Raw genomic sequence first — 25484 nt, 5'->3', positions numbered from 1 at the left:
ATAAATAGAATATTGATTACACTATTAATGTAAAAATATAACATTTTTCTTTTTTTTTTTTTTTTTGCAAGTAATGTTTATTTAACCAAGAAAATGTGACTGGAGCATGGATTTACATTTGTTAAAAAATTGCATATTTTGGCCTTTTGTGACATGAATTTGATATTATTGATACTAATCTTGAAGTAATAATCAAATACATTTTCACTAATATTTAAGTAGTATAATGTAAAACTTGCTTTGGCAACTGCCTGAAATAAAGGAAGATTAAAGTTTCTTTTAGTTCAAGTAACTTTTTTATCTTTTTAATTTTAGTTAATTATCATAACTCTGAAAACTATCATAGCAATAATCAAATACATTTTCACTAATATCTGAGTAATATTTTTTATTTTTGTTTATGCAATTGTATTTATCAGACACGCTTTGCAACTCTTGCATGACCTCTGTGCATATGCAGCTAAAGCTTTTACGTATGTCTCATTTTTACTGATGCTTTATCAAGTTCACGGGTGAATTTATTTAGTATGTGTTACTCACCACATCAAAAGCTGTAAACACATGGCAGTAATGATGGCTGGATTTCAGGTCCTTGGTGATGTACGCAAACGTAGACAGATCTTCAGGGTCCTGCGCGGCACACGAGATATTCCTGATCTCATGCTCTGCTATAATATTCTAAGAGAGAGAAATAAAAGAGAATCAGTTATTATTTATCAATAGCATTTTTCTATTCTACTTTTCTAACACAGACTGTCAATACAAAGTAATTATTAAAAACTAGCTAATTGTATAAAAAAGGAAATAAAACACTTATAATCGAGTGTTTTCACAACACATCATCAATCGGCCATATTGGCGGCCCTCAGCGTAAACAATGCCACTGAACCGAACAAAACTTGCATATTTTGCTGATTATTGCTGCTGAAAATGATCAATTATCATCATGTTTTGGCCTGTACTAATCGGTCAGATCGAGAAAAACACTTGGAGTACTACAGACTGCCAAAGATAACAAATCAAGGAGTGCAAAAAACTGTCTGAGGAACAAAAGGCGTTTGTGGTTGGCCAAACTGAACCAGGATTTCCAATGCAAAGATTTTGTAAAAATTTGTGTTTGTTTTATCACTTCCAGTCAGGTAGGTGAAACATTAGGCTAATATCTTAATTAACACTGCTCGTACGTATCTTTACCACCTATTACCCTGATAGCACACATACATCTTGGAGACGTCTATTTGACGCCTGCATTTACATCTGCAAGACGTAGTTTGCTCATCTGCAATACGTCTATTGGACGTTTCCTATCAGATGTCAAATAGACGTCTATTAGATGTCTTTAAGATGTTTATGATTTAGAATGTATGTAAAACTGACATGCCAGACGTTTGTACACAGCAGATGCTTTCCAGATCAAGAGATCTTTAACAGACATCTTGCAGACGTGTGCTATCCGTGTAGTTTTTCAAAATATTGCGCCCTGTTCTGCTTACTAAGTCCTTCTCTATGTAATTTTGGAAGCTTTCACATTTTTTCAGTGGTTTAGACAGTACAAACTAGCAGAACAACGTATTTAGCAGTACATTAACCATGCAATCCATTCTGTTGTTTACATCTGAGTATCTCCAGTATGACCAAATCGTGATGTAGGCGCAAACCCTCTATAGAAATTTTAGCAACATCTATTCACTGCTTTGTCAGAATAATGTAATGCGCTTCATCTTGATTTCTTTATTGACATGCAATTCAGCTGCATTTGTATTAACTGACAGCCATAATTTCAATCTTATTAAAGGCCATGAAAGCTACGATTACAGTCTATGTATAAACTGAGACATACATTGATGATTACCTTGTTAGTTGCATCGATGAACTTGACGCCCTTATAGGAGACAGACAGTACTATGGTGGGGATCTTCTTCATCTGTTCTGTAGACTTCTTACAGAGAGGATGAGAAGAGGAGAGATCAGCAGACAGTCTTACAGTCTCCGACATTAACATTCATGAGGCCTCATCACACACTGACTGAGATCTGCTTAATACAAACTCAAATACACACTAAATTATTTACACATAATGTCATTCAGTCCCCTGCAATAACCCAGATAAAGTGCTGCCATCTCATGAGACAAACAAAAAGGGACAAAATAACATTGTGGACTGTTTAAAACATGGCCTTATTGGGTTAGTGAAAGTTAGTGATGTCATATACTACTGCAAGTGCAAAACCTTTCTAAAAGCAGCAAGACCACCTCAGGCTGCAGGGGTATAAATCACATGCGGCCGAGGACGATGATGAACTGCGGAGAATCAGAATTCATTTTCATATCTTCCTACGCTGTCATATCAGTTGTCAGAGTGGAATTTATATTCATCTGGACCTCATTTCCCCCCTCGCTCTCTCTCTGCAGTGGTTTCCTGTGCATCAGCTCTCTACTGTTCTGTACCTGTCAAAATATTCTGCTTAAAACAAAGAGCGAGAGACGGAGGGCCTAAATTTACACGCTCTGAATGTATTAATGTGTTTGTGAAGAAGCAAGGGGCGGCAGGTCTCAAACTCTCGTATAGCGAAAGGAGAGAGATGGAGAACAGATGGTGTTTTACATGCATACGAAAACAGAGCGGGCGAACTGTCCTGCCGTGTTAAATAATCTCACGAGAACGGGAGGGCCGGGGGCCGTTGAGGTAAGAGAAGGTAATTTGAGGTAAAGCGAGGTCAGTGCATTCACATGCTGTGGGAAGTAGGTTATTTATACGATTATGAGAACAGTCATAATTGGCTGTAATATTATTTCCTTTCACACTGGCTTTTTAATCGCTAGTACACCGTGTTCTCACGTAGTGCTTTAAGAATAGAGAAATTTCCTGTTTTCTCAATGACTGTGTCATAGTGACCTGAGGGCAGCAGGAGCATGACTAGACAGATCGTTTAGTGGTTGCCATGGTGACACAACTCTTACCCTCATTTTTGCGCAGGCATCGTGCGTGGACTCTGTACCGCGCAACTCCTTCACCAATATAGAGCCCAGATACTGCAGAACAAACACACACCATCAGAAAATGAGAAACACATTCGTGTTATTAACTCTATCATTTAAAAAAACAGATAAAAAAAAGAATTATAAATACAAGTATCAAAGTACAAATATTATTATCAATATTGAAAAATTTACATTATATTATATAACTACTATTAATATTATGTATTATTATTTTTATTATTATGAGAATGAAATCTGTAGATATATTTATAAATTAGATATTTTAATATTATAATATAAATGTATTATTAGTATTTAAATTACTAAAGCTAGTTTATAATTTATAGCAAAAACTGAAATGTAATATTATTATAGCAATTTAGTATTACTATTTTAAATAATATTTTTATTGCATTTATTATGCATTTAAAAAAAAACTAGACATTCATATCTTTTTATTTATAAATTATGGGTTTTTACTAAAGCTAGTTTATGATTTATATTAACAACTTTATTATTAGACATACAACTTTATTACTAGTATTATATTTTATTATAAAAAAAGTCTCTCTATATTTTAATTTATAAATGAGATATTCTGAAACTATTATAGACATTTTTATTATTATTTTAAACAACAATATTTTTATTATATTTATTATGTATTAAAAATACATTTTTAAAATTATGACATTTATAAAATTATGGTTTTCACTAAAGTTAGTTTTTATCAAAAACTGACATACTTATTTTCAACTTTATTATTTATTATTATTTTATACAAATCAAATCTCTATATAATTTATAAATTTGATATTTTAATGCTAGTATAGGAATTTATTGTTACTATTTTAAACAACAATATTTGTATTATATTTATTATCCATTTAAAAAAAAAACTAGACATTTATATCTTTTTTATTCATAAATTATGGGTTTATTGTTATTATTATAATACAAATATGTTTTCTATATACTAAAAATAAAAAAATAAAACTATATATTTCTCTATATATTAATTTATAAATTAGATATTTTAATACTATTATAAAAATGTATTATTACTACTATGCATTAATACTACGCATTCGTATCTTTTATTTAAAAATTATGAGTTTTCACTAAAGCTAGTTTAAAAATTGACATACTATTATACAACTGCATTATTATTATTATTATTATTATTATTATATTTCAAAATAAAAATAAAATCTTTATATATTAATTCACAAATATTAATTTATATTTTAACACTATTATAGAAGTGTACTGTTACTAATTTAAATAATAACAAGTTTTCTCTGAAACGCTAGTTTATAATTCATATCAACATTTTTACTGTTTAGTTTTACACAAGCTTGTACATGTTAATAAGGTCTTTTATAATTGGCTAACCTATTTGCATGTAAAACTAGTAACGATGGTAAATGTGTGCAGTGAAATGTTAAGTCTTTTTTACATTTTTTTTTTACCACCTTCCCTTGCTTTTAAATACATGATTTGGGTGACTGGAGATTTACATCAAGTAACATCACATCTGATTTATTTTACAACAGCAAAAAAAAATCCGGATTTTAAGGTTTCTTTCCCAATAATATGTTTGCACAGACTGCCCGTCACTCAGAGTACATCTGAATGGAAATGCAGTCGTGTACAATGAAGTGTGCAGGAAGAGATCGGTCGGAAAGAGCTTAGTTAGTGCTGTGATCTGGTGAAGTGTTACGCTGCACTGCTGGGTATCGGACAAGGACAACCTTGAGAGCCAGCGGGCTGTGTTTCACATGAAAGCAATCTGGCATCTACCATCAGGATGCGTGACAGTGTTTTGTAAAGCACTGAGCGTAAAACCCAATCATCTGACAGCTAGATGAGACCGAAATGTTGATTACCAAGTCAGGTCGATAATACTGTCACATTTTCAATCATAAAATAACACACATCTTATTTCCAAAGAAAGGTATTTGAGTAATAAAACAATAATTAAACTATAATATATTTTGTGTTCATATTTGTCAGGGAAGAGTCTCATTACGGACTTCCAAGCACCATGAGAGTCACGAACATCATCGTTTAAGTGCAATATCAATTGATTTTGCAACATGTTTTACTTCTAGTGCAGCATTGATCCACAGATCTGTCCGTTCCTTCACAGCTCTACGCTGGGAATAATCTCTTGACCTTTGGCCTCTGTAGGTCCGTCACACTTACAAGCACGGATTCTGTTCGTAAACTCCATCAGTGTTTTTGGCACAGGAGAATAAGCCAATCAAATTTACATGGCTGTTGCTAGGAAACAGAGTGGGTTTATGTAAGCTAATACTAGAGATGCTCGGGCCCAGCGAGAGCTGAAAAAAGCTGTATTGATTGAAGGTTAAAACACCATTATTCACCACTGAATAGTTAAAGGACTCGCAGATAGCTTTCACGTTCGCTTTTCTTTTCTACTATCTGATGGCTTACAGGAGGCCGCCAAGGCCAAAGCCGCATCTAAATTCTATGTACGCTCGTGTTTCTCGGTTCCTTTAGGTTTTGTTTTTGGGAAATCAGTGAAACATTTATCACTTCTAACACCCACACTTACATATGCTTCGTAGTCACATGACTGGAATATAAGCTTCTCAGGATGGTGCTGCCAGTACTGCACCGGCGTAGATGACGTCGCCTCGTTCGGAGGCCGTAACGTGATTGGCTCGCACCATTCCCCTTGCTGAAAAGGAAAAACAAACGTTAGTAATTAAATCAAGGTCCAGCATTAAGGTTATAATCACAAAAGCTGATGGTATTTTTTGATATTTTAGCACTTAAAGGGCTAGTGCATACAAAAATGTCGTTCGAAAACCAACAAGGCCTTCGTTCATATTCGGAACACAAATGAAGATATTCTTGATGAAATCTGACAGCGTTCTGACCCTGCATAGACAGCAACGCAACTGACACATTCAAGACCCTGCAAGGTAGTAAGGACAAATAGTACAGTAGTAAAAATAGTATAAATAGGACATCGTAAAAATAGTCTATGTTGTCTATGCAGGGTCAGAAAGCTCTTGGATTTCATCAAAAATATCTTAAATTGTGTTCCAAAGATGAACAAAGGTCTTATGAGTTTGGAACGATATGAGGGTGAGTAATTAATTCATTAAGACAGAATTTTCATTTTTGGGTGCACTATCCCTTTAAGGGTATGTTTACACAACACTGTTTTGAACTAAAAACAGAAAACTATATATGCGCTTTAGTCGTTCATTTACATGACGGTGCCGTTTCGGTGGCCTGAAACGCAAACTTTCAAAAACAAAAACGTGAATTTGTGAAAATGATGACATAAGCATGCATACTACATGTTCAGTCTATAGGAATGCGGATGTGCGCGGACGCATTGAGTTTTCTCACAAAGTAACATCGCTAACTACTGGCCTGGCTTGCATAAAACGCATTTTTTGTCATTTTTGCAAATCTGTGTAAACGTATCATTTTGGCAGTGCTGTCGTCTGTATGCATAGCTTTTCAGAAGATGCAAATGAAAAACATTTTATTTTCAGTATATTGTTGTTGTGTAAATGTACCCACAGTTTTCTAGATTTTTAAAGTTGAAAATAAAGCAAAGACATGTTTTTGGTAAAACCTTACAACAACGTTCATTAGTTAACTACATTAGTTAAATTGGAAGTTCACTTCTAGAACAAATATTTACAGATAATGTACTCACCCCCTTGTTATTCAAGATGTTCATGTCTTTCTTTCCTCAGTCGTAAAGAAATTATGTTTTTTTGAGGAAAACATTTTAGGATTTCTCTCCATATAATGAGAAGGTCAAGATGGTTAGGGTATGTCAAAAAACTCCCATCTCATTTCCCCCTCCAACTTTAAAATCATCCTACATCGCTGCAGAATTACAGACCCAGTGTTTACAAAGTGAACGTGCAAAGAAGATCAAATGCGCTTTACAAAAAAAGGTAAAACTGCAATGTAGGGCAATTTTGAAGTTGGAGAAAAAAATGAAGCAGGAGTTTTTCGACAAACCCTAACTGTCATGAACCGGAATACACAGAGTTCATGCAGAGCTAGACAAGACGAGCATTTGAGGCTAAAAAGTATATAAACTTTACATTTAAAAAAAATAACCAATTGTTTTGCTAGACAAGACCCTTATTCCTCGGCTGGGATTATTTCGAGCCCTTTGAAGCTGCATTTAAACTGCATTTTGGAAGTTCAAACTCACGGGCACCATAGAAGTCCTCTTTATGGAGAGAAATCCTTAACTGTTTTTCTTAAAAACAATTTCTTTACGACTGAAGAAAGAAAAACATGTACATCTTGGATGACAAGGGGGTAAGTAAATTATCTGTAAATTTTTGTTGCGAAAGGTAACAAAAATTAAGAATGGAACAATACTTCTACAGCATTTATTAATCTTAGTTAATGTTAAGTTCAGCATTTACTAATGCATTTAGTTAATGCATTGTGAACTAACATGAACAAACAATGAATGACTCTATTTTTATTAACAGTAACAAGGGTCAACAAATAGTGTAATAAGTGTATTGTTCAATGTTCATGTTAATTAATAAATTAACGAATGTTAACAAATGACACCTTATTGTAAAGTGTTACCATATATTTTTAAGTTTCTCAGTTTCTCTATATCAAAATTTGACAATTTAATGCTACTGTTTCTTTGAAATTTTTAGTGAATTTACTAGCAATTTCTGAGTGAAACTTTTTTTTTTTCAGTGTAGTTGCTAAGCAGTTCAATTCAGCTATTCATTCTAAAGCCTTTTTCTCCCTCTTTCACTCTTTTCTTTGTCTCTCTCTCCCTCTGCGATGATATATGGAGCCACAGGGCAGGAAAAAACGATAAAGTGTAAAAGAGGAAGAGGACGTAAGGGTTTTTTGTAACCTTCTGTCATTACGTTTGGTGCAATAACTCATTCTATTCACAATCACTGCAAAACACACAGGCACACACATCACTGATAAGCTCACAATGAGAGATCGCAGCCACGACACATTCACAATCGCGTACAGGCACACCACCACGCTGATTTATCGAGATACTATCCGGACATAAAGGTGCACGAAGCGCAATTGATCACAGCAAAACAGGAGGACAGAGGAGAGTAGTGCACTTGACGCAAGTGCACTAACTCACCATACTGACTTGTGCCATCTGTCTCTCGAGTTTGGAGCGCGGCACGTCCTCAAAGTAGTTGTCGTTGCGTCTGCGTCTGGCGTCGGCCTGCATGATGAGATGCTGGACGTCCAGGGAGCCGGCGTTGGGGTAGGCCTGACTCAGAGACGGGGACAGCTGAGGTGGAGTGTGGTTCCCGGTGGGCTCCTGCGGGAGGGCGATGGAAGAAAAGATTTTGGGTGGTTAGTAGAGCAACTGCCTTTGAGATTAATGGGAACGCTAACCGATAGCGTTCTCTAGGGAGCTTCACATTGGAGGTCTAGCTGTGTGCCTGTTTTTGCTTTGTGTTTGTTCAGACAGGAATATAAGCTGTGGTCCAAAGGAACTCTGATTTTTGTTGCTCTGGACTGGGTTTTGTATCGATTGGACTTCTGGAAAAGAGCCTAAGGAGGCCTTGCTGTTTGAGAGCAGCTGTCTGATCCAGCTTGGAAGATCAAGTTAAATCCCTGGAGCGGCTCAGAGCATAAGACCGCCATCGGATAAGTCCAAATCGCACAGAAAGTGACATTTTCGTGTTTCTTAAAAACTGAACTTACACACATGAATGCACACAAACGTACAGTACAGCATTTATTATGGGTGACATTTAGGATGAACATTGCATTTATTGTTGCTAGGTGACTGAAAACACAGCAGACATGATGTGAGGGGAGTTTCTGTTGGAGAAAGAGGACGATTTGTACTCACCCTTAGAGAGATGGCCCGTGGAGGTTTCTGTGGAGGGTCTTCGTGCAGTCGATCTCCAAGTGAAGCGAGTATTCTTTTCCTGTGGCCGATTAAATTAATCTTAAGAACCTGAGAATACAAATAAAATACAATGAATGTGCATCGAAGAAATTTTTGAAGTAACTAGCTTTGTAACATTACGGTTGAACCACTGATGTCTCATGGACTATTTTAACTACCTTTCTGGGCTTTTGCACCCTATGTGGGGTCAGAAAGCTCTTGGATTTCATCAGAAATATATTAATTTGTGTTCAAAAGATGAACGAAGGTCTTACGGGTTTGGAACAACATGAGGGTGAATAATTAATGACTGAATTTTCATTTTTGAATGAACTAAGCCTTTAACTAAATGTTTTGAAATAGCTCTGTGCCTTATTTCAATCCGATAATTATATTTTGCTCAGTGTAAACATGCTTTTTCCATCAAGTGCTAAAACCGCACAGACTGCATGCGCAAATAAATCATGCTGCCGTTTTATGCTCGCTTCGTGTCTGTTCTGTGTTTTTTTTATCCACAGGAGCTTTTGTTTTACTGTCTGATGTGCATCAGGGGTGTAATAATAGTAAAAGATGGTCACTAAAGAAACCCGGTCAATTTGATGAAACTTACAGAACACACAGAAAGAGACCACAAACACACAAAGATCAATAATGTCTCTAAGACTCGTCCTTTTTCATTCTGCCCCATTTCTCTCTCTCTAACACACACACACACACAAATAAAAATACTGCAACCTCGACGAACAGGGAATTACTCCACCCGATTAATGAGCATACATAAACACTATTCTGTCACTCAGTTGAGCCATTACTGTAAACCAGGTTGGACCGAGGCATCAAATGCGTGTTAAAAAGCTGCTTTAGTCACAAACACACATGGTGGCTTCTCATTGGCCGCTTCGTTTCTGTCCCTATAGCAACAATCTTCTCCAGCTTCATTTGTAATGATCACCACTATTTTATCCTGGAAAATCGAATCAATGGGAGGATATTTCCTTTCACCACAAATCATGGTCTTCAATTACGACATTGTCCAGAACTGACAATCCAATGCTGAGATTATGACCTGCAGATAAAGGAGCAGGGCTTCCATGTCTTTACTAATGATCATCCATGACTCCTCCGTGACCTTTCCAGTTTATGTCTAACGGATGAGGATTTTCGACAATAATTCTGACACTAATCTCCCCACTCACTGGAAAATGAATGGGCTGAATTAATTCACTGGGGGAAAAAAACATAAATACAAGCAATCTATTTAGCGTATTAAATATTTCAGAGCAGACGAGCCAGAAAAATATACATTAAATTACATGCTATAAATATTATATCTTTTTTATTTATAATAATACTATATAATTTATTATTTATAGAATAAATTCCCATTATTTCTAATTTTTTTTATTAATTTAATTATGTTTTCCAGACCTGAAAAAGACCATTTTAAAATTTTAATGACTGTTTTATAAAAAAGCAGTCCAGCATACTGAAGTTCTTTACTTACATTACCAGTCAAAAATTTTTGAACAGCAAGATTTTTAATGTTTTTAAAGAAGTCTCTTCTGCTCACCAAGCCTGCATTTATATGATCCAAAGTACAGCAAAAACAGTAAAATTTTGAAATATTTTGCTTGATTCTGAAAATTTTGCTTTGATCACAGAAATAAATTACATTTAAAAATACATTCAAACAAAAAGCAGTTATTTAAAAAAAAATACTGCTTTAAATTATAAAAATGTTTCACAATATTACAGCTTTTGCTGTATTTTGGACCAAATAAATGCAGGCTTGCTGAGACTTCTTTAAAAAACATTAAAAACCAAAAACTTCTGATTGGTATTCATGTATAAAGTTGTGTAAAAGAACTGTATATATTTAGATTCTGTTAGTTTAACACCGTTACCCTCTGAGAACACCTTCACTTCCCTCAGTATCAAAACTACACCTTGCCAATCTAATATAATACCAGAAACAGTGCCAGTGACAGAAAATAGCTAGACCTAGAAAGATAAAAACAAATATTTGCAGGCTAAACAGCTGTTCATACTAGCTAAAATACCTCCATCTTCATGGGCCGAACTACTTACAGGAGCCACACATTTTAACGCTTTGGGTTAATGATCCCTTCTGTTTCTCTTTAAAGCCTCTCATGTCTCAAATCGATTTGTGTAAGGAGGTTTAGGACTGTGTGCACCAGAGGCTCATTAACCCTGTTTAAACCCTCTGGAGATGCCACAAACAAGCCAATGTGAAGCAGCCAGCAACCGCTCTCCCTGAGGCCCATGCTGGCTAGATTGCAGGTGGTTAGGGCAACAGAGACTGGAACTGGACAGAAAACCCTTCAGGACTACAGCGGGACGTGTGCTTGCTGAAATTAGACAGTCTGCCTGAGATAATTTGCCAGTTTGGGAGCTTAAACCACACGAAATGTGATTTCAACGTGCCTGGAGGTTTCACATGAGAAATAAAGGACACAAACATACAGCTATGCTTGTCTAAAGTAGTCAGACTTGCATTTTTGACTGTTGCCATTAAGTCTGGTCCTTAACCCACTTCGTAGGTTATTCTGGTCAAGAATTATTCCTGCTAATCTAATATTAGCGGCGCTTCCTCCGTGGAGGCATAGGGTGCAGTGATGCCAATATTACAAAATATTGCATTAAAAAGTGTATAAATCACTTGTTTTTTTTTTAAAGAAACAACGTCCAACAGCGACACCAGCAGGTGAGTCCGCGTCTCTCTTGCCTCCTCTGAGCCCATTGAGTTTTGACTCCATAAAGCGTGAGGTGAGTTTGGTGGGGGGGTGATTGAGAATAAATGGGAGAAAGTCACATGAAAGTCAAGCGATATGATTGGAAATTACTTGGCAGTGACTGGTTCATGCGATAAATCCCGCCTCGTGTTCGTGCACATTCCACGTTCGCAGAATGTCTGAATGAACAAAATAATGGCATTAATGGAAAGACTAATTTAAAAAAGTAAGTAAACAACTCACACTTAGATATAACTATTTTGTTGCATCAAAATAAGTGTGCATCAGTAGGTCTTTAAATCTTAATACAGACATGCAGAAGTTAATATAAGCTATTTATATTCCCGCTTGCATGCCATTGCAGCAGGAAACGGACAAACAAAGGAGAGAAAACAGGAGGAAATGAACAGAGAGATGAGGATGCTGAGTGTGTAAGGTTCAGCACTGCCTTACTGCATGACGGTAAAAAAGCAGAGGAGATTGAATTTAATTTAAATGCAAATGCGTAGAGCGGGCTGCAGTGGAGATGCAACGCGCCATGGAGAAATACTGTACTGACGGACCGGACGACAGCGCAAATGGCTCTATCACACGAGCAGCGCTCAGATGATATGCATAAGCCTCACATTACACATGCAGCAGGGGTGATAAAGAGAAGCAGCCATGTGTTTTAATCACTGCGACTGCTCGCGAACATGACCACACCGCCGGGTACAGTATGCTGACTGCAGTGTAAGCTACTGGGAGAAAGCAGCAGAGCTGCATCCTAATTCACATTCTAACTGTATTGCATATATTCATAGTGCACTAAAAATAGTATGGCAAAGGTGCCTGGATGGCATTTCTGGTAGATTTTCAGGCATTTGTGAATTATTTGAGCCAAAAGTTTAATGAAAAGGACTTTGTGATGAGTAAAACTGTTGTAAACCTAAAAATAATGATGCCACTCCTGCATAAAACCTGAGCAAAATTCATCTATTCTATGTTTTCATCAGATCACTGTTGTACAAACTGTTGCATTTAATTCAGTTCAGTTTAAACTAATTTGTTAACTTTGTATTTCATGTTGAGGCCCAGTGATTACAGAAGTAATGCATTAGGCTAGATGCTACTATATTATGTACAGTACAAACTAGTTTTAATTTTCTCAGTTTGTCTTTTTAATTAGTCTTAGTCCTGTGTCAGATGTACTTTTTAGTTATCATATTTAGTCAACCTTTTCTTGTTTTTGTTTAGCCAAGTTTTAGTCGACTAAATGTCTGAGCATTTTAGTCTAGTTTCATTTTCCGTCCTGCTGTATAATGGTTAAACTGATTTAAAGTTAACTTTTGATAGCAATGATTACATTTTAATAGCAATGATTGTTGTCATTTGAGAAAATTATTTTTATGGGGAAACTGGCATTTATTTCAGGTATTCCACTTTCACCAATAAGCACAAACCAACAGAATGTGAAGTCATTTCAGTTTATTTCAGTTTATTTTCTCATCTCATCTAGTGTACTGATTTATTATAGAAATTTATATCAAAGACTTAGATATGCACTTTCTCTGTCATTATAAAAACTAGTAATAACAAACAAACAATATTATAATACTGAAATTCCCAATAGTATTTCCAGTAATTTCAGATTTCAATAATGTTTCTCTATTAAAACAACAGCGGTTGAGTAAGTACATTTACTCAGCAACCACAATCGGAAACAATATATTTGAGATCTCATGATAGAACACAGACTGACTGAATAACATTTTAATTTAAGCCAAACATCTCACATTGAGATTGCTAAACTTTAGCTTATTTGTTTGTTGGTGTTTTCAGATCATCGTCAGCGCTTCCTTAATGAAGAGCGAGTTGGTTGCCAGATTGCAAAAAAAAATAAGCAAAACATCTGTCAGAAAACGTATCCTTCCAGAGAAGCTCTAATATGGGGATTTGAACTCTATTGGCAACCGCACACATAAAATCATGCATACAATAATATTTTGTCTCCTTTTCGAAGAAAATAAAAAGAGACTTTTGTACAGTTTTTATTTTTTAAAACACATTTCAGTCTCGTTTTTTATCGTCAGCAATACTGCATGTTAATATAGTCACATTTATCGTTTACTGACCTGATTGTCATCTCGTCATCGTCTCATTTTAGTCATAGAAAAAAAAAAAAGCTTGTCAACGAACATTTTTCTTCGTAGTTTTTGTTAACGAAATGAACAAATACAAATGCAAACGATATGCAACAAAGATGTCAGTGGCATAAATTTGCGGTAGCAAACTAGTAATTAAAAAAAAAAATAAACGCAACACTGAAATTAAAATATATATACAGACACTGTAAAAAAAAAGCAACTTAAAGTTGTTTCAGCTTAAAAAAAATAAGTGTTCGTGCTGCCTAAAAAGTTAAGTTTACTCAACTCAAACTTAACATTTCATGTTAAATAAACTTAAAATTTTAAGGCAGCACAAACACTTTTTTAAGTTGTTTTTTTTTTTTTTACAGTGTACATATATTACATAAAAATGCAAACTTAAACTTACAATGATTTTAAGTTGAACTACTAAATATACAAAACTTTAAACTGAACTAAAATAAACTAAAAACTCTAGTAGTATATACATTTTTGTTATAGTTAAATAGTTTGTTGTAGTATGTTTATTTCTTGCTAAATGGGCCTTGTTGTCGCCTTTTCAGTCTACGATTTGCCTGCGAATAAAATACTATGTATAAAAACTGTAACTTTACTCTGAAAGACAGTCTAAAGGGCAGAGACTGAAAGCTGTTAGTGTGTAAACTCTGATTGAGAAACACCCCACTGCTTTAGAGGACAATAAAGTGCAACCGCAGTTATCTGACAGCACGCCGCCGACCTTTCAAATCCAAAATCTTAATTTGCGACAAATTAATGCAGTCAAATTAGAGTGTTTATCTGCTAGCCATTTAGGCCTATTTGACACCTAATCAGGCAGATCCTCATTGTGCATTCATTGGACAAAGAAAATCAGGGAGTGTGTGAAAGACTCGGGCACTGTGTAAAAAGAGAACAGCACAAACCAGAGAGACCATTGACATTTTTACACAATAATTCAAGTGCTGTTAAAAACATTCAGCCGTTTCATGTGTAATGGAGTCTTCTTTTCTGTGGGTGTAATTGCTACAGTGTTGGATGTAAAATGACAGTTAATCCCATTAGATTAGGGAAAGTGAGCAGGAAGCAGGTCTGAAGTGGGATTAACCTCAGCGGTCCAGCGGCACGAGTGTAATCTCCACAGCAGACGCGCACAAACTCCCTGAAACATGTTGACATGGTCGTACTTTGAGGGGCTGATGCACACAAGCATACTTTTTCTATACCAGTTTAATATAATTATAATTTTTTTAAACCTCATTTTTCCAGATAGCTTAACACAGCAGCTTTGGCTTAGCCAATGGCGGGACTGTCTGTTTATTGAGCAATGGAAAATGGGGATGTGTTCAGGAAAGCTGATTTACACGTTTATTTTTAAAGCTTCAACTGGTGATGCTAGTGTCAAAGAAGGTAAACACCTTACCTTTAACATACATTCCTATGCTGCGTCCTAATTTGCACACTAGCTGTCTGAAACAGTATTCGAAATTAGAATTAGTATGTTCCAAATCGTAGTATGTTGAAATAAGTATCCCAAAGGTACCCGGATGGTTTACTATTTCTGGTAAAAATTCAAAATGCAGATCCGAGCACACTGTAAAGACTAATATTGCCGACATCCCAATGCACATTGGACGAGGATTTGATTTGAACTACAAAAATGCATAAAAAAACTACAAACATGGCGCCAAACATGGCCTTTTCAGCCTTCTGACCATCCGGATTCACTCGGAAATACGTCATATGGGTAATATGGGCTGTGAACGCCGTTTGAAGGCTGTAAAACGAAAGGTTAAAACTCCATACGTAAAATGTCTCTAGAAAGATCAAGCTTTTCTTTAAAGGTCAGGTCAGGCCAGGGTAATACTTCTCAGCCTCATAACTCTCTATGATCTCATTCTTGAGGCACCGGCAGACATAAGTAATAGAGCTCAGAATGAGTTGTGGTATGGATGAGCAGTTCCTCCTAATTGAGGGAGCCGAGGCGCAGAGGCCTGTCTGACGGGAAGGATGTGAATACAGTACTGTTTGTGCTTACAGCAGCATTCGTGCATTGGATTTTAATGACCTGGGAAACACAAAGTCCTTCTTTTATTCACTCGCTCACAGTGTTTTCCCCTCTTTTTACCTCAGTCCAACACTCCACATCCCAGCAAACATCTTGTCAGTAACCGAGATATCTGACACTGATCTGATAAGTCGATTATTTTATTTTTTAGTTTTAATATTTTTAGCATGGCTGCTTTAAAAAGGCATGAATTAAGATGCAAATTATCTTCCTGCTGAAAAAAACAGCTAAAACCAGCCTAAGATAGATTAGCTCGTCTTAGCTGGTTTAAACTGGAAGTAGCTGGTTTAGCTGGTCTCCCAGCCTGGTCAAGCTGTTTTTTAGCTGATTGGTCAGCTGGTATCCCAGCCTAAATAGTGAAAGAAGTGGTCAAAACCAGCCTGCAAACCAGCTATGACCAGGATGGAAGACCAAACAACTTAGGCTGTTATAACGTCACTGCTTTTAAAGAAGTTTTTTTTAAGAGACACAGCTTCTCTGAGAGGGTTTTACCATGTTAACGGCTAACTGTGTATTCAAAATCAAAACTAGCCATAACCAGTGACTGGGACTTTTTTATTTTTCTATTTTTTTGCTTTGGTTTTAATATTTATAACATCACAGCTTCACAGAAGATTAAGTAAGAAACATAACTTCTCTGAGAGGGTTTTAGCGTAACAGCTAACTGTATTAAGCAACAAAACTAGCCACAACCAGTTATGTTGACTAGTTTATTTTCCTCATTTTTATTAGTTGTAATATGTTTAGCATCCCTGTTTTAAAGAAGAGAAATTATGAGACTCAACTTATGTGAGAGGGTTTTAGCATGCTAACGGCTAACTGTGTATTCAAAATCAAAAACAGTCACCAGTGATGTTAACTAGTTTATTTTCCTCATTTTTGTTTGCTTTAGTTTTAATATTTATAATATATGTATATGCTAATGGCTAACTGTGTGCTCAGAATCAAAACTAGATACAACCAGTGATTGACTAGTTTATTTTCCTAATTTGTTGCTTTGGTTTTTACATTTATAATGTCACTGCTTCAAAAAAGACTAAGTAAGAGACACAACCTCTTTGAGAGGATTTTAGCATGCTAACAGCTAACTGTGTACTCAGAATCAAAACTAGCCACAACCAGTGATGCTGACTAGTTTATTTTCCCACTTTTTGTGCTTTCGTTTTAATATTTATAATATCACTCATTTAAAGAAGATTAACTAAGAGCTGCAACTTCTCTGAGAGGGTTTTAGCATGCTAACGGCTAACTGTGTACTCAGAATCAAAACTAGCCACGTTCCAGTGATGTTGACTAGCTTATTTTACTCTTTTTTTTTCTTTAGTTTTAAAATTTAGAACGCCACTGCTTTAAAGAAGATTAACTAAGAGAAACAACTTTTCTTAAAGGGTTTTAACATGCAAACAGCTAACTGTGTACTCAGACTCAAAACTAGCTACAACTAGTGATGTTGATTAGTTTATTTTCCTAATTTGTTGCTTTGGTTTTTACATTTATAATGTCACTGCTTCAAAAAAGACTAAGTAAGAGACACAACCTCTTTGAGAGGATTTTAGCATGCTAACAGCTAACTGTGTACTCAGAATCAAAACTAGCCACAACCAGTGATGCTGACTAGTTTATTTTCCCACTTTTTGTGCTTTCGTTTTAACATTTATAATGTCACTCCTTTAAAGCAGATTAACTAAGAGATGCAACTTCTCTGAGAGGGTTTTAGCATGCTAATGCCTCACTGTGTATTCAAAATCAAAACTAGCTGCAATCAGTGATGCTGACTAGTTTATTTTCCTCATTTTTTGCTTTAGTTTTAATATTTATAATGCTTTAAAGAAGATTTTTTAAGATACACAACTTCTTTGAGATGGTTTTAGCATGTTAACAGCTGTTTATTCAAAATCAAAACTAGCCACAACCATTGATTTTGACTAGCTTTTTTTTTTAGTTAATATTTTTAGCATTACTGCTTTAAAGAGGATGAATTAAGAGACTCAACTTCTCTGAGAGGTTTTTAGCATGTTAACAGCTAACATGAACATTTTTAAAACAGTGTGTCCTTTTTGAAACAACTTCTGCATTTGGTTTTGTACCAACTGGTTGACCAATTATTCAAACATCCCATTGACTAGTCAATTATAGTATGAAAACAAGTTGTTTTGCTCCTACCACCCCCATTTCTCATGTCTCCCTCTGACATGCAAAGCACATTGATTGGCTAATGAGCTGTAAAGCTCACACGATTGGTCGAATGACCTTTAAGCCCACGAAAACTAGCCGTGAGCACTTTGTGGTTTCTTCTGCTTGACGTCACCCTTCCAATTTCTCTTAGTAACTCAATGTTTTTTGTTTTTTCATATGGCATAAAATCTTTTCCTTGAAATGCAAAATACCATGTGGCATGTCTGCCTTGCTACAGCGGACGGAAAGTAGAGAGCCAATCACCGCAGACATAACAGGTTTTTACTGCCAGGATTACTAGCCAACACAACCCACACGGTGAACGTAATGAGGTCTAGTATACGTGCGTGTACAATGTGTCCACAAATCTTCCTGATCTCCCGCGTTCTGGGGCTGCTTTATCGGTCTACACGGATTTGCTTGGAACAACACTAATTTGTTCATTTTTCATCACTAGTATTGGCGGTTTTCATGTCGCTGAGGGACGTCGGTCCAGTGGACGTCGCAGATGCTGCTTGGTGTCCAGTCAACAACTAGCCACCTCAAGAGCCAAACCCAGTCCAGCCATAGCAGGTACAATTCAAACAAGCCCAAGGCCACCATTGTCACGGCAACTCGGTGTTATCCATCTCAGATCCATTTATAACCAGCGCCTCCCAACCAGGGGACAACTGGAAAGGAACCAGAGCCTGCCAGTTACCTAGCAACTATGGAGCGAGTGCTGGTGCTATGCGTAAAAATCCAGCAGGCCTCTGAGGCAACGTAAAGGAGGATATACAGCAGTGCGCCCGACCAATGCTGTGAGGTTTGACTGTGAGTGAGGACGTGATGAGCCAATGAGGGGACGTGTCACAATTCTGCCTTTACCAATGATAACAAGAGAATGCAGCGGCATGAATCCTGCTCTACACGGGGATCAGAAGGAATCAAGAGAAAAAGTCAGCCTCCAACACAAAGACGAGGAGGGAAAAAAAGAGACGTCATGACAGTTTCTCTCGTTTCTCTCTCACTTTCTACACGCATTCTCACTCTTTCTCTCACACACTCCTACTCATTCTTGCACACAAACCCACAGACATGCCAGACCAAGAATAAAACTGTGGAACATGCAGAAAAAAATCATGCAGTATGGAACATTAGTGAGAACAATGTGATTTACTAAACAGGGAAAGCGTGCAAAATTACCTATTGTCAAAATTGAGTAGTCAGTGGGTTGCCTGAACACTTAGTCGACTATTCACCCATTATAGCGTTTGCACACCAAAAGTGAATTTAAATACTCACGCAAGTAGATTACATACAAAGTCAATGCAAAGACGCAAACAGACATGAATTCGAACACGATATATGCTTCAATCTTGTCTTCTACGCAAGTTTAAAAACTTCAACTAGAGCGGAAAATTCGCATGACACACAAGTCAATCAGCGAATCAGAGACAATCAGAGCTTACTGACATGTCTGGTTGTGTCGGAAAATAGAGGAAAGCATTACACAATGTTTTTATTCATGCTTGTGACACAAAAAACATCAGAGTAATCTAGAGCGATAACATGATCTGAAAATACGCTTCGCTTTTGGTGTGCACACACCATTAGGAAACAAACAGGCTGACTCCGTCACATACACTTCTTACATTCAATCTTGCATTAAAAGTAGGTCTCTATAAAATGCATTTTATTTTTTTCTAAATTCCGTTTTTGTTTTCCATTTTGATTTTTCTACACTCGTTTTAATAATTACATTTAAAAAATATATTAATCAAAAAGCATGTCTGATTAATTTAAACTTAAACTTACACAATTTAACAGCAATTTATTAAAAGTTTAACAAAATTATATTTTTTAGGACCCTATGAAATACATTTTATTTTTATTCCTGAATTCAGTTTTATTTTTACCAAATTCTGTGTTTTCCATTTTTATGGATTCCATTTTAATGGTTTCATTAACTTTGAATAATAATAATTATTATTATGACTATTATAATTATTATTATTTTTTAGAAATACTGTGTTGTGTATTTACATTTTTCTGGTAAATATTTTTTTCTGGTAAATATTCCTTAAAAATAATGTTTTAATAATATTTTTACTATTAGTAGTAGTACTATCATTACATTAGGTAATATATGTGACCCCAGACCACAAAATGAGTCGTAAATAGCAGGGACATATTTATACCAATAGCCAAACATACACTGTATGGGTCAAAATTATAGATTTTTTTTTAATGCCAAAAATCATTAGGATATTAAACAAAGATCATGTTCTGTGAACATATTTAGTAAATTTCCTACCCTAAACATTCTAAAACTTAATTTTTGATTAGTAATATTCATTGCAAAGAACTTAATTTGGACAAAGTTGGTTTTCTCATCATTTTGATATTTTTGCACTTTCAGATTACAGATTTTCAAATAGATGTGTCTCGACCAAATATTGTCCTAACAAACCATACAACAATGGAAAGCTTATTTATTCCACTTTCAGACAATGTGTAAATCTCAGTTTTAAAAAAAATGGACCATTTTGACTGGTTTTGTGGTCCAGGGTCACATATTTCTATAATAGTTTCTTTAAGTTAAACCAAACTTTTATTTTGACGAGTTGCTGTGAAGACCTTTAACCCTTTCTGTTTGTATATGATATGACTAGGGTTGTCAAAAGGTACCGAGTTCGGTACTTTCGGTACTGAAATTTTAAAAACGTCCATTTCCCGCTCACATTTGAGCGCTGTTGAGCAGATTTTTAAACATCGCTGATTGGCCATAGTGTTCACGCGCTCAACAGACATGACTGTGATTGGCTACAATGATAAGCGATTCACGCTCCTCACCGAGCGCTCACATATAAGCACAACCAGAGCGTTTTAAAGCCGCGTCTGTCAGCGGATCAGTCTATATGCAGATGTATTAGGGATCCGCTGACACACATGGCTTTAAAACACTCTGGTTGTGCTTATATGTGAGCGCTCGGTGAGGAGCGTGAATCGCTTATCATTGTAGCCAATCACAGTCATGTCTGTTGAGCGCGTGAACACTATGGCCAATCAGCGATGTTTAAAAATCTGCTCAACAGCGCTCAAATGTGAGCGGGAAATGGACGTTTTTAAAATTTCAGTACCGAAAGTACCGAACTCGGTACCTTTTGACAACCCTAGATATGACGATAGTTTTTCTCAAAAGAAAAAAGTAAAATGCTCATGCAGACTCTTAGAGCAGTTATAGAGACTATGTTTATGTGTTCATGTACTCATATATTGAGGCAGCAGATGCTGAAAACATTCTGCGCCATTCATTCACACAGTGACACACAGAACATGCAGAATTCACATTTTAATAGTATTTGTGGCTTAATATTTACAGACACTAATCCATATTACATTTTGATTTAAGTGTACTGACCTACTATTGGTTTTTCCCTCAAAAATTTGACAAATTCTGTGACATTCCACGTTAAACAGTAAATTGTATTTTTATGGCTAGATTCTAGGATTCCGTCCGTGTTTTCTGCATCGCGGAAATCATAGGACCCTACGTTAAAATCAAATTTACACAAATACAAATTTAAGAACATAAACAGTATGTATATGTTAATAAGTTATATACTCACTACTCACTATTCTTCAAAAGTTTGTAATTGGACAAGCTGCATTTATTTGATCAAAGACACAGAAAAAACTGTAATATCGTGATTTTTACAATTTAAAATAAATGTAATTAAACAATAAAAATAAAATGTAATACATTTTAAAATGTAACATATTCCTGTGATGGCAAATCTGAATTTTCAGGATCACTACTCCAGTCTTCAGTGTCACATGATCTTTCAGAAATCATTCTAATATGCTGATTTGCCACTTATTTTATGCTTTTAACAATGTTGAAAACAGCTGTGCTGCTTACTGTTTCTGTGGAGACTGTGATTCATTTTTTCAGGATTCTTTGATGAATAGAAAGTTCAAAAGAACAGGATGTACAGTTCATTTTACTCACTTTAAGGCATCCTTGCAGAATAAAAATATTAATTTCTTTCAAAACCCTGACCCCAAACCTTTAACAGTACTATATAAAAATTTGATGTATTTGTCGGACGACCATCATGAGCCATCTCCAATAAATAGGCCACTACACTTTCCTCATAAATGCCACTTTCCATATAAATGAATAAGAAATGCAATTCCTTAATCCAATATATTTCAAATCAGTAAAGCATGCAATGCATAGTACATCAAATCCATTCCAAATTAATCTCATAAAGTGATCATCTGAAATAGGCTTGCTTGTGGCGTTAAGAATCTAGTTTTAGTCAGCGCTTGCCGCTGTCGACAGCGACATAAGGACCAACAGCAGGCAGATCAACAGCATTAGACCGGCAGCCCTGTCACATCCCGCACAGCACCAGGCCGCTGACTGGATCCAAGCTTTAAAACACCACAGGATAAAACAGCAGAGGGCCCGGAAGTGTCCTCGCATGACGCCTGCACCCTACACGGAACGATAGATCTTGCTTTTATGTAAGCGGAAAGTCTTAACTGAACAAATTCTTACTCTAGAGTGGCTCGAAAATGCCAATGTCTGTGTACTATAAGTGAGACATGACTGCTGTTCCCGGTTAATGTGGTGTAAAATCACTAGCTAAGACGACAGGAGGAGATTTACGCTCAACTGACTGATGTCAGGTCTGATATGACTGTAACGTTGACGAATCTGATCTGTGCAGACGCTGCTGCATGTGTAAAACAGCATCCTTCAAAACTAATATGAAACAGAATTCGAAAACTATTTTAGCTCGACAACTTGGGATGTTTCTGAGTGAAAGGGGATTTCAAGTTGACTTAAAATTCTCTTTGTTCATCTACACAATTAAAAATGAATAAATTAATCAAGAATTAACCAGCTGCGCAGAAACATCAACACTAAACACTCCAAACCAAAACTCGAAGGACAACTTGGACTTTCCAGAGCACTGTAGCTTTTTCTGGGAAGTGTGCTCTTCCTTCTAAACTGCAGATTTGATGCTTCAAATTCAATAAAAATCAGCCGAATGCTGTGAGAGAGTAAAGTAACTTGCTCTGTGGCTCGACTGTGAAGCCATAGATGAATAATTGATCAAAAGATAAACGCTATATAGGTTGCTGTGAGTACACACACGCACACAAAGAGGCGAAACTGGAATTTAGAAACGAATATAAAGTCTGTACTTCACACTAGAAGTGAAACAATTTCACAGCCAATCAGAACATATTTGATATTTCATATATAGTTATATAAAGCAAGATTTTGCAGCAAGACATTTCGATGCATACAAAAGAATTAAAGCTAGAGATAACAGTTTGTTATCCATATTAAAGTTTTAAATATGGATATTTTTCTTACAAAAACACATCAATTCACTTCAGAAAGCCTTTATTAAACCTCCCAAGCCACGTGGAGTACTTTTTATGATGGATGGATGCACTTTTTTGGACTTCAAAATCTCAACAGCCATTCGCTGCCATTATAAACCTTGGAAGAACCAGTACATTTTTTTTTATATAACTCCAGGGTTTCTGCAGGTTTTATGAGGGTCAATTTAAGACTTTTTAAAGACCTTTTTAAGACCAACTAAAGAAAATTTAAGGGGAAAAAAAATCAAAGAGAAAACAAAACAGCAATATGTTCTCGAAGTATAGTTTGAGTTTTACTTTCCCTTTCAAATTAGCAGCAATTCAGCATCTAGCAATTGTTTGTTTTTAGTTTGTTTGAGTTTCCCCTCTTTTTTTCACTATCCTTCGGTTTTAAATAGCTTGTAAAAGCGCTGTACACATTTTACTTTTACTTTCAAATTACCAGCAATTCAGCGTCAAGCAGTTGTTTGTTTATAGTTTGTTTGAGTTTCCCCTCTTTTTTTCACTATCCTTCGGTTTTAAGTAGCTTGTAAAAGCGCTGTGCACATTTTACTTTCACTTTTAAATTAGCGGCATTAACGTAATGTAACAAACAAAGGGGTCACTTTAAAGGGGTCATCGGATGCCCATTTTCCACAAGTTGATATGATTCTTTAGGGTCTTAATGAAAAGTCTATAATATACTTTGGTTAAAAATTCTGAATGGTAGTGTAAAACAACACCCTTTTTACCTTGCCAAAATCAGCTCTGCAAAAATCATCCTGTTCTGGTCGATGTTGCTTTAAATGTTAATGAGCTCTGCCTGCCCCGCCCCTCTCTTCTCTCTGAGGAGTGACACAATACACCTTGATGTAATATATATATATGAGCAGCCGCATTCAGTTTTAATTGTCTGTTCTCTAACTGAACTAAATGATTTTTATTACTATAAAAAAGTTCTTCAATCACGTACTGTTTAATTCCAATCCCTCACTAAAAATTAATGCCATGATCATATGAATTTAAGACTGCTCTGATTCAAGACCTTTTCAGGTCCTTAATTCACTGAAAAGCGACTTTTTTAAGAGCCGCGGAAACCCTAAACTCTGATTGTATTTGTCTGAAAGAAGAAAGTCACACCTAGGATGGCTTGAGGGTGAGTAAATCATGGGGTCATTTTTGGGTGAACTGTCTCTTTAAATAAACTTTGTTTCTCCCTATTTCCACATTTTCAGTCCACACTGCAGTGCTGCAACCTCAGACTCATTAATGCTAATCGGTAAGGTGTGTGAAACTAGAGCATCCGCAAGCAGCTTCTTTCTTCATTCCACTGACGGGAAAACCATCTGGAACTGTAGTGAACTACATAAAAGCCCCACCCCGGTAAAAACCCGGCCCCGAAAAATTCCAAATATCTAGCCTTCGGCAAAGTTACGAAGGAAGAAAAGCTCTGTGAGAACATTTTGGCGCACCCTCCGAGACTTCAAAGCTTATTGGCAGCTTTATTTGTGTTATGAGAAAGCTTACACCTCAAGCCCCATCCACATGTGGACGGCGTAGCTGTGAGATTACGTCTAATACACCAGGGTTGATCCATAGCACAGCGGGTCCCACTTTCATTATGCAACACCGCCTCACTGCTGCTCCGTTCTGATCCTCTGTGACAATTTCACTGCTGACTGCAGAACTGAGCTAATGCAGCCTAATGGAGACGTCTGCCTGCCTCTTCATCCCGAGGCATAGTCATCCTCACCGTTGTGGCATCTACAGACTACCTGGACCAGATTAACACTTTGGTCTTTGAATGTCCTAGAGGCAAGCATACACATGAACGCAATGACGAGGAACCTATGATGGATTTCAGGGTAAAAATAAAATTACGTTATCACAGAAAGTTTATATAAGACCTATAGAGTAACTATTTATGTTGTTTATCATTTTCATTAGGCATGCACTATATATATTCACATACTATACATAATATAAAACACGATGTAGAATGTGTTAATTTTATAATATAAAATATTATACAATTATAAATATTAATAAAAATATATATATTTCTTTAGATTTTTTTATTTTATAAAAGTAAAAAATAAATA

The 25484-nt window shown here is 36.0% G+C and overlaps 1 protein-coding gene across 7 annotated transcripts in view; it reads right to left on the bottom strand.

Moving 5' to 3' along the window:
• The window catches only part of anks1b (ankyrin repeat and sterile alpha motif domain containing 1B), a 221244-nt gene that overhangs the window by 11244 nt on the left and 184516 nt on the right, over nucleotides 1–25484 (bottom strand). For 5 of the 7 annotated variants that reach the window (XM_051108158.1, XM_051108155.1, XM_051108159.1 and 2 more), the window contains 6 exons: nucleotides 8858–8965; nucleotides 8132–8317; nucleotides 5564–5689; nucleotides 2962–3033; nucleotides 1853–1939; nucleotides 541–678 (listed from right to left, as the gene is read on the bottom strand). In XM_051108158.1, the coding sequence (XP_050964115.1) occupies nucleotides 541–678; nucleotides 1853–1939; nucleotides 2962–3033; nucleotides 5564–5689; nucleotides 8132–8317; nucleotides 8858–8965 (717 nt within the window). The remainder of the gene's footprint in view (nucleotides 1–540; nucleotides 679–1852; nucleotides 1940–2961; nucleotides 3034–5563; nucleotides 5690–8131; nucleotides 8318–8857; nucleotides 8966–25484) is intronic. The other 2 variants (XM_051108157.1, XM_051108156.1) reach the window with 2 other exon arrangements.

The sequence above is a fragment of the Labeo rohita genome, chromosome 4 (genome assembly GCF_022985175.1).
Source record: "Labeo rohita strain BAU-BD-2019 chromosome 4, IGBB_LRoh.1.0, whole genome shotgun sequence".
Classification (NCBI taxonomy): Eukaryota; Metazoa; Chordata; class Actinopteri; order Cypriniformes; family Cyprinidae; genus Labeo; species Labeo rohita.
The sequence above is the reverse complement of the archived record's forward strand: the minus strand, read 5'-3'. Positions and strand labels throughout refer to the sequence as shown.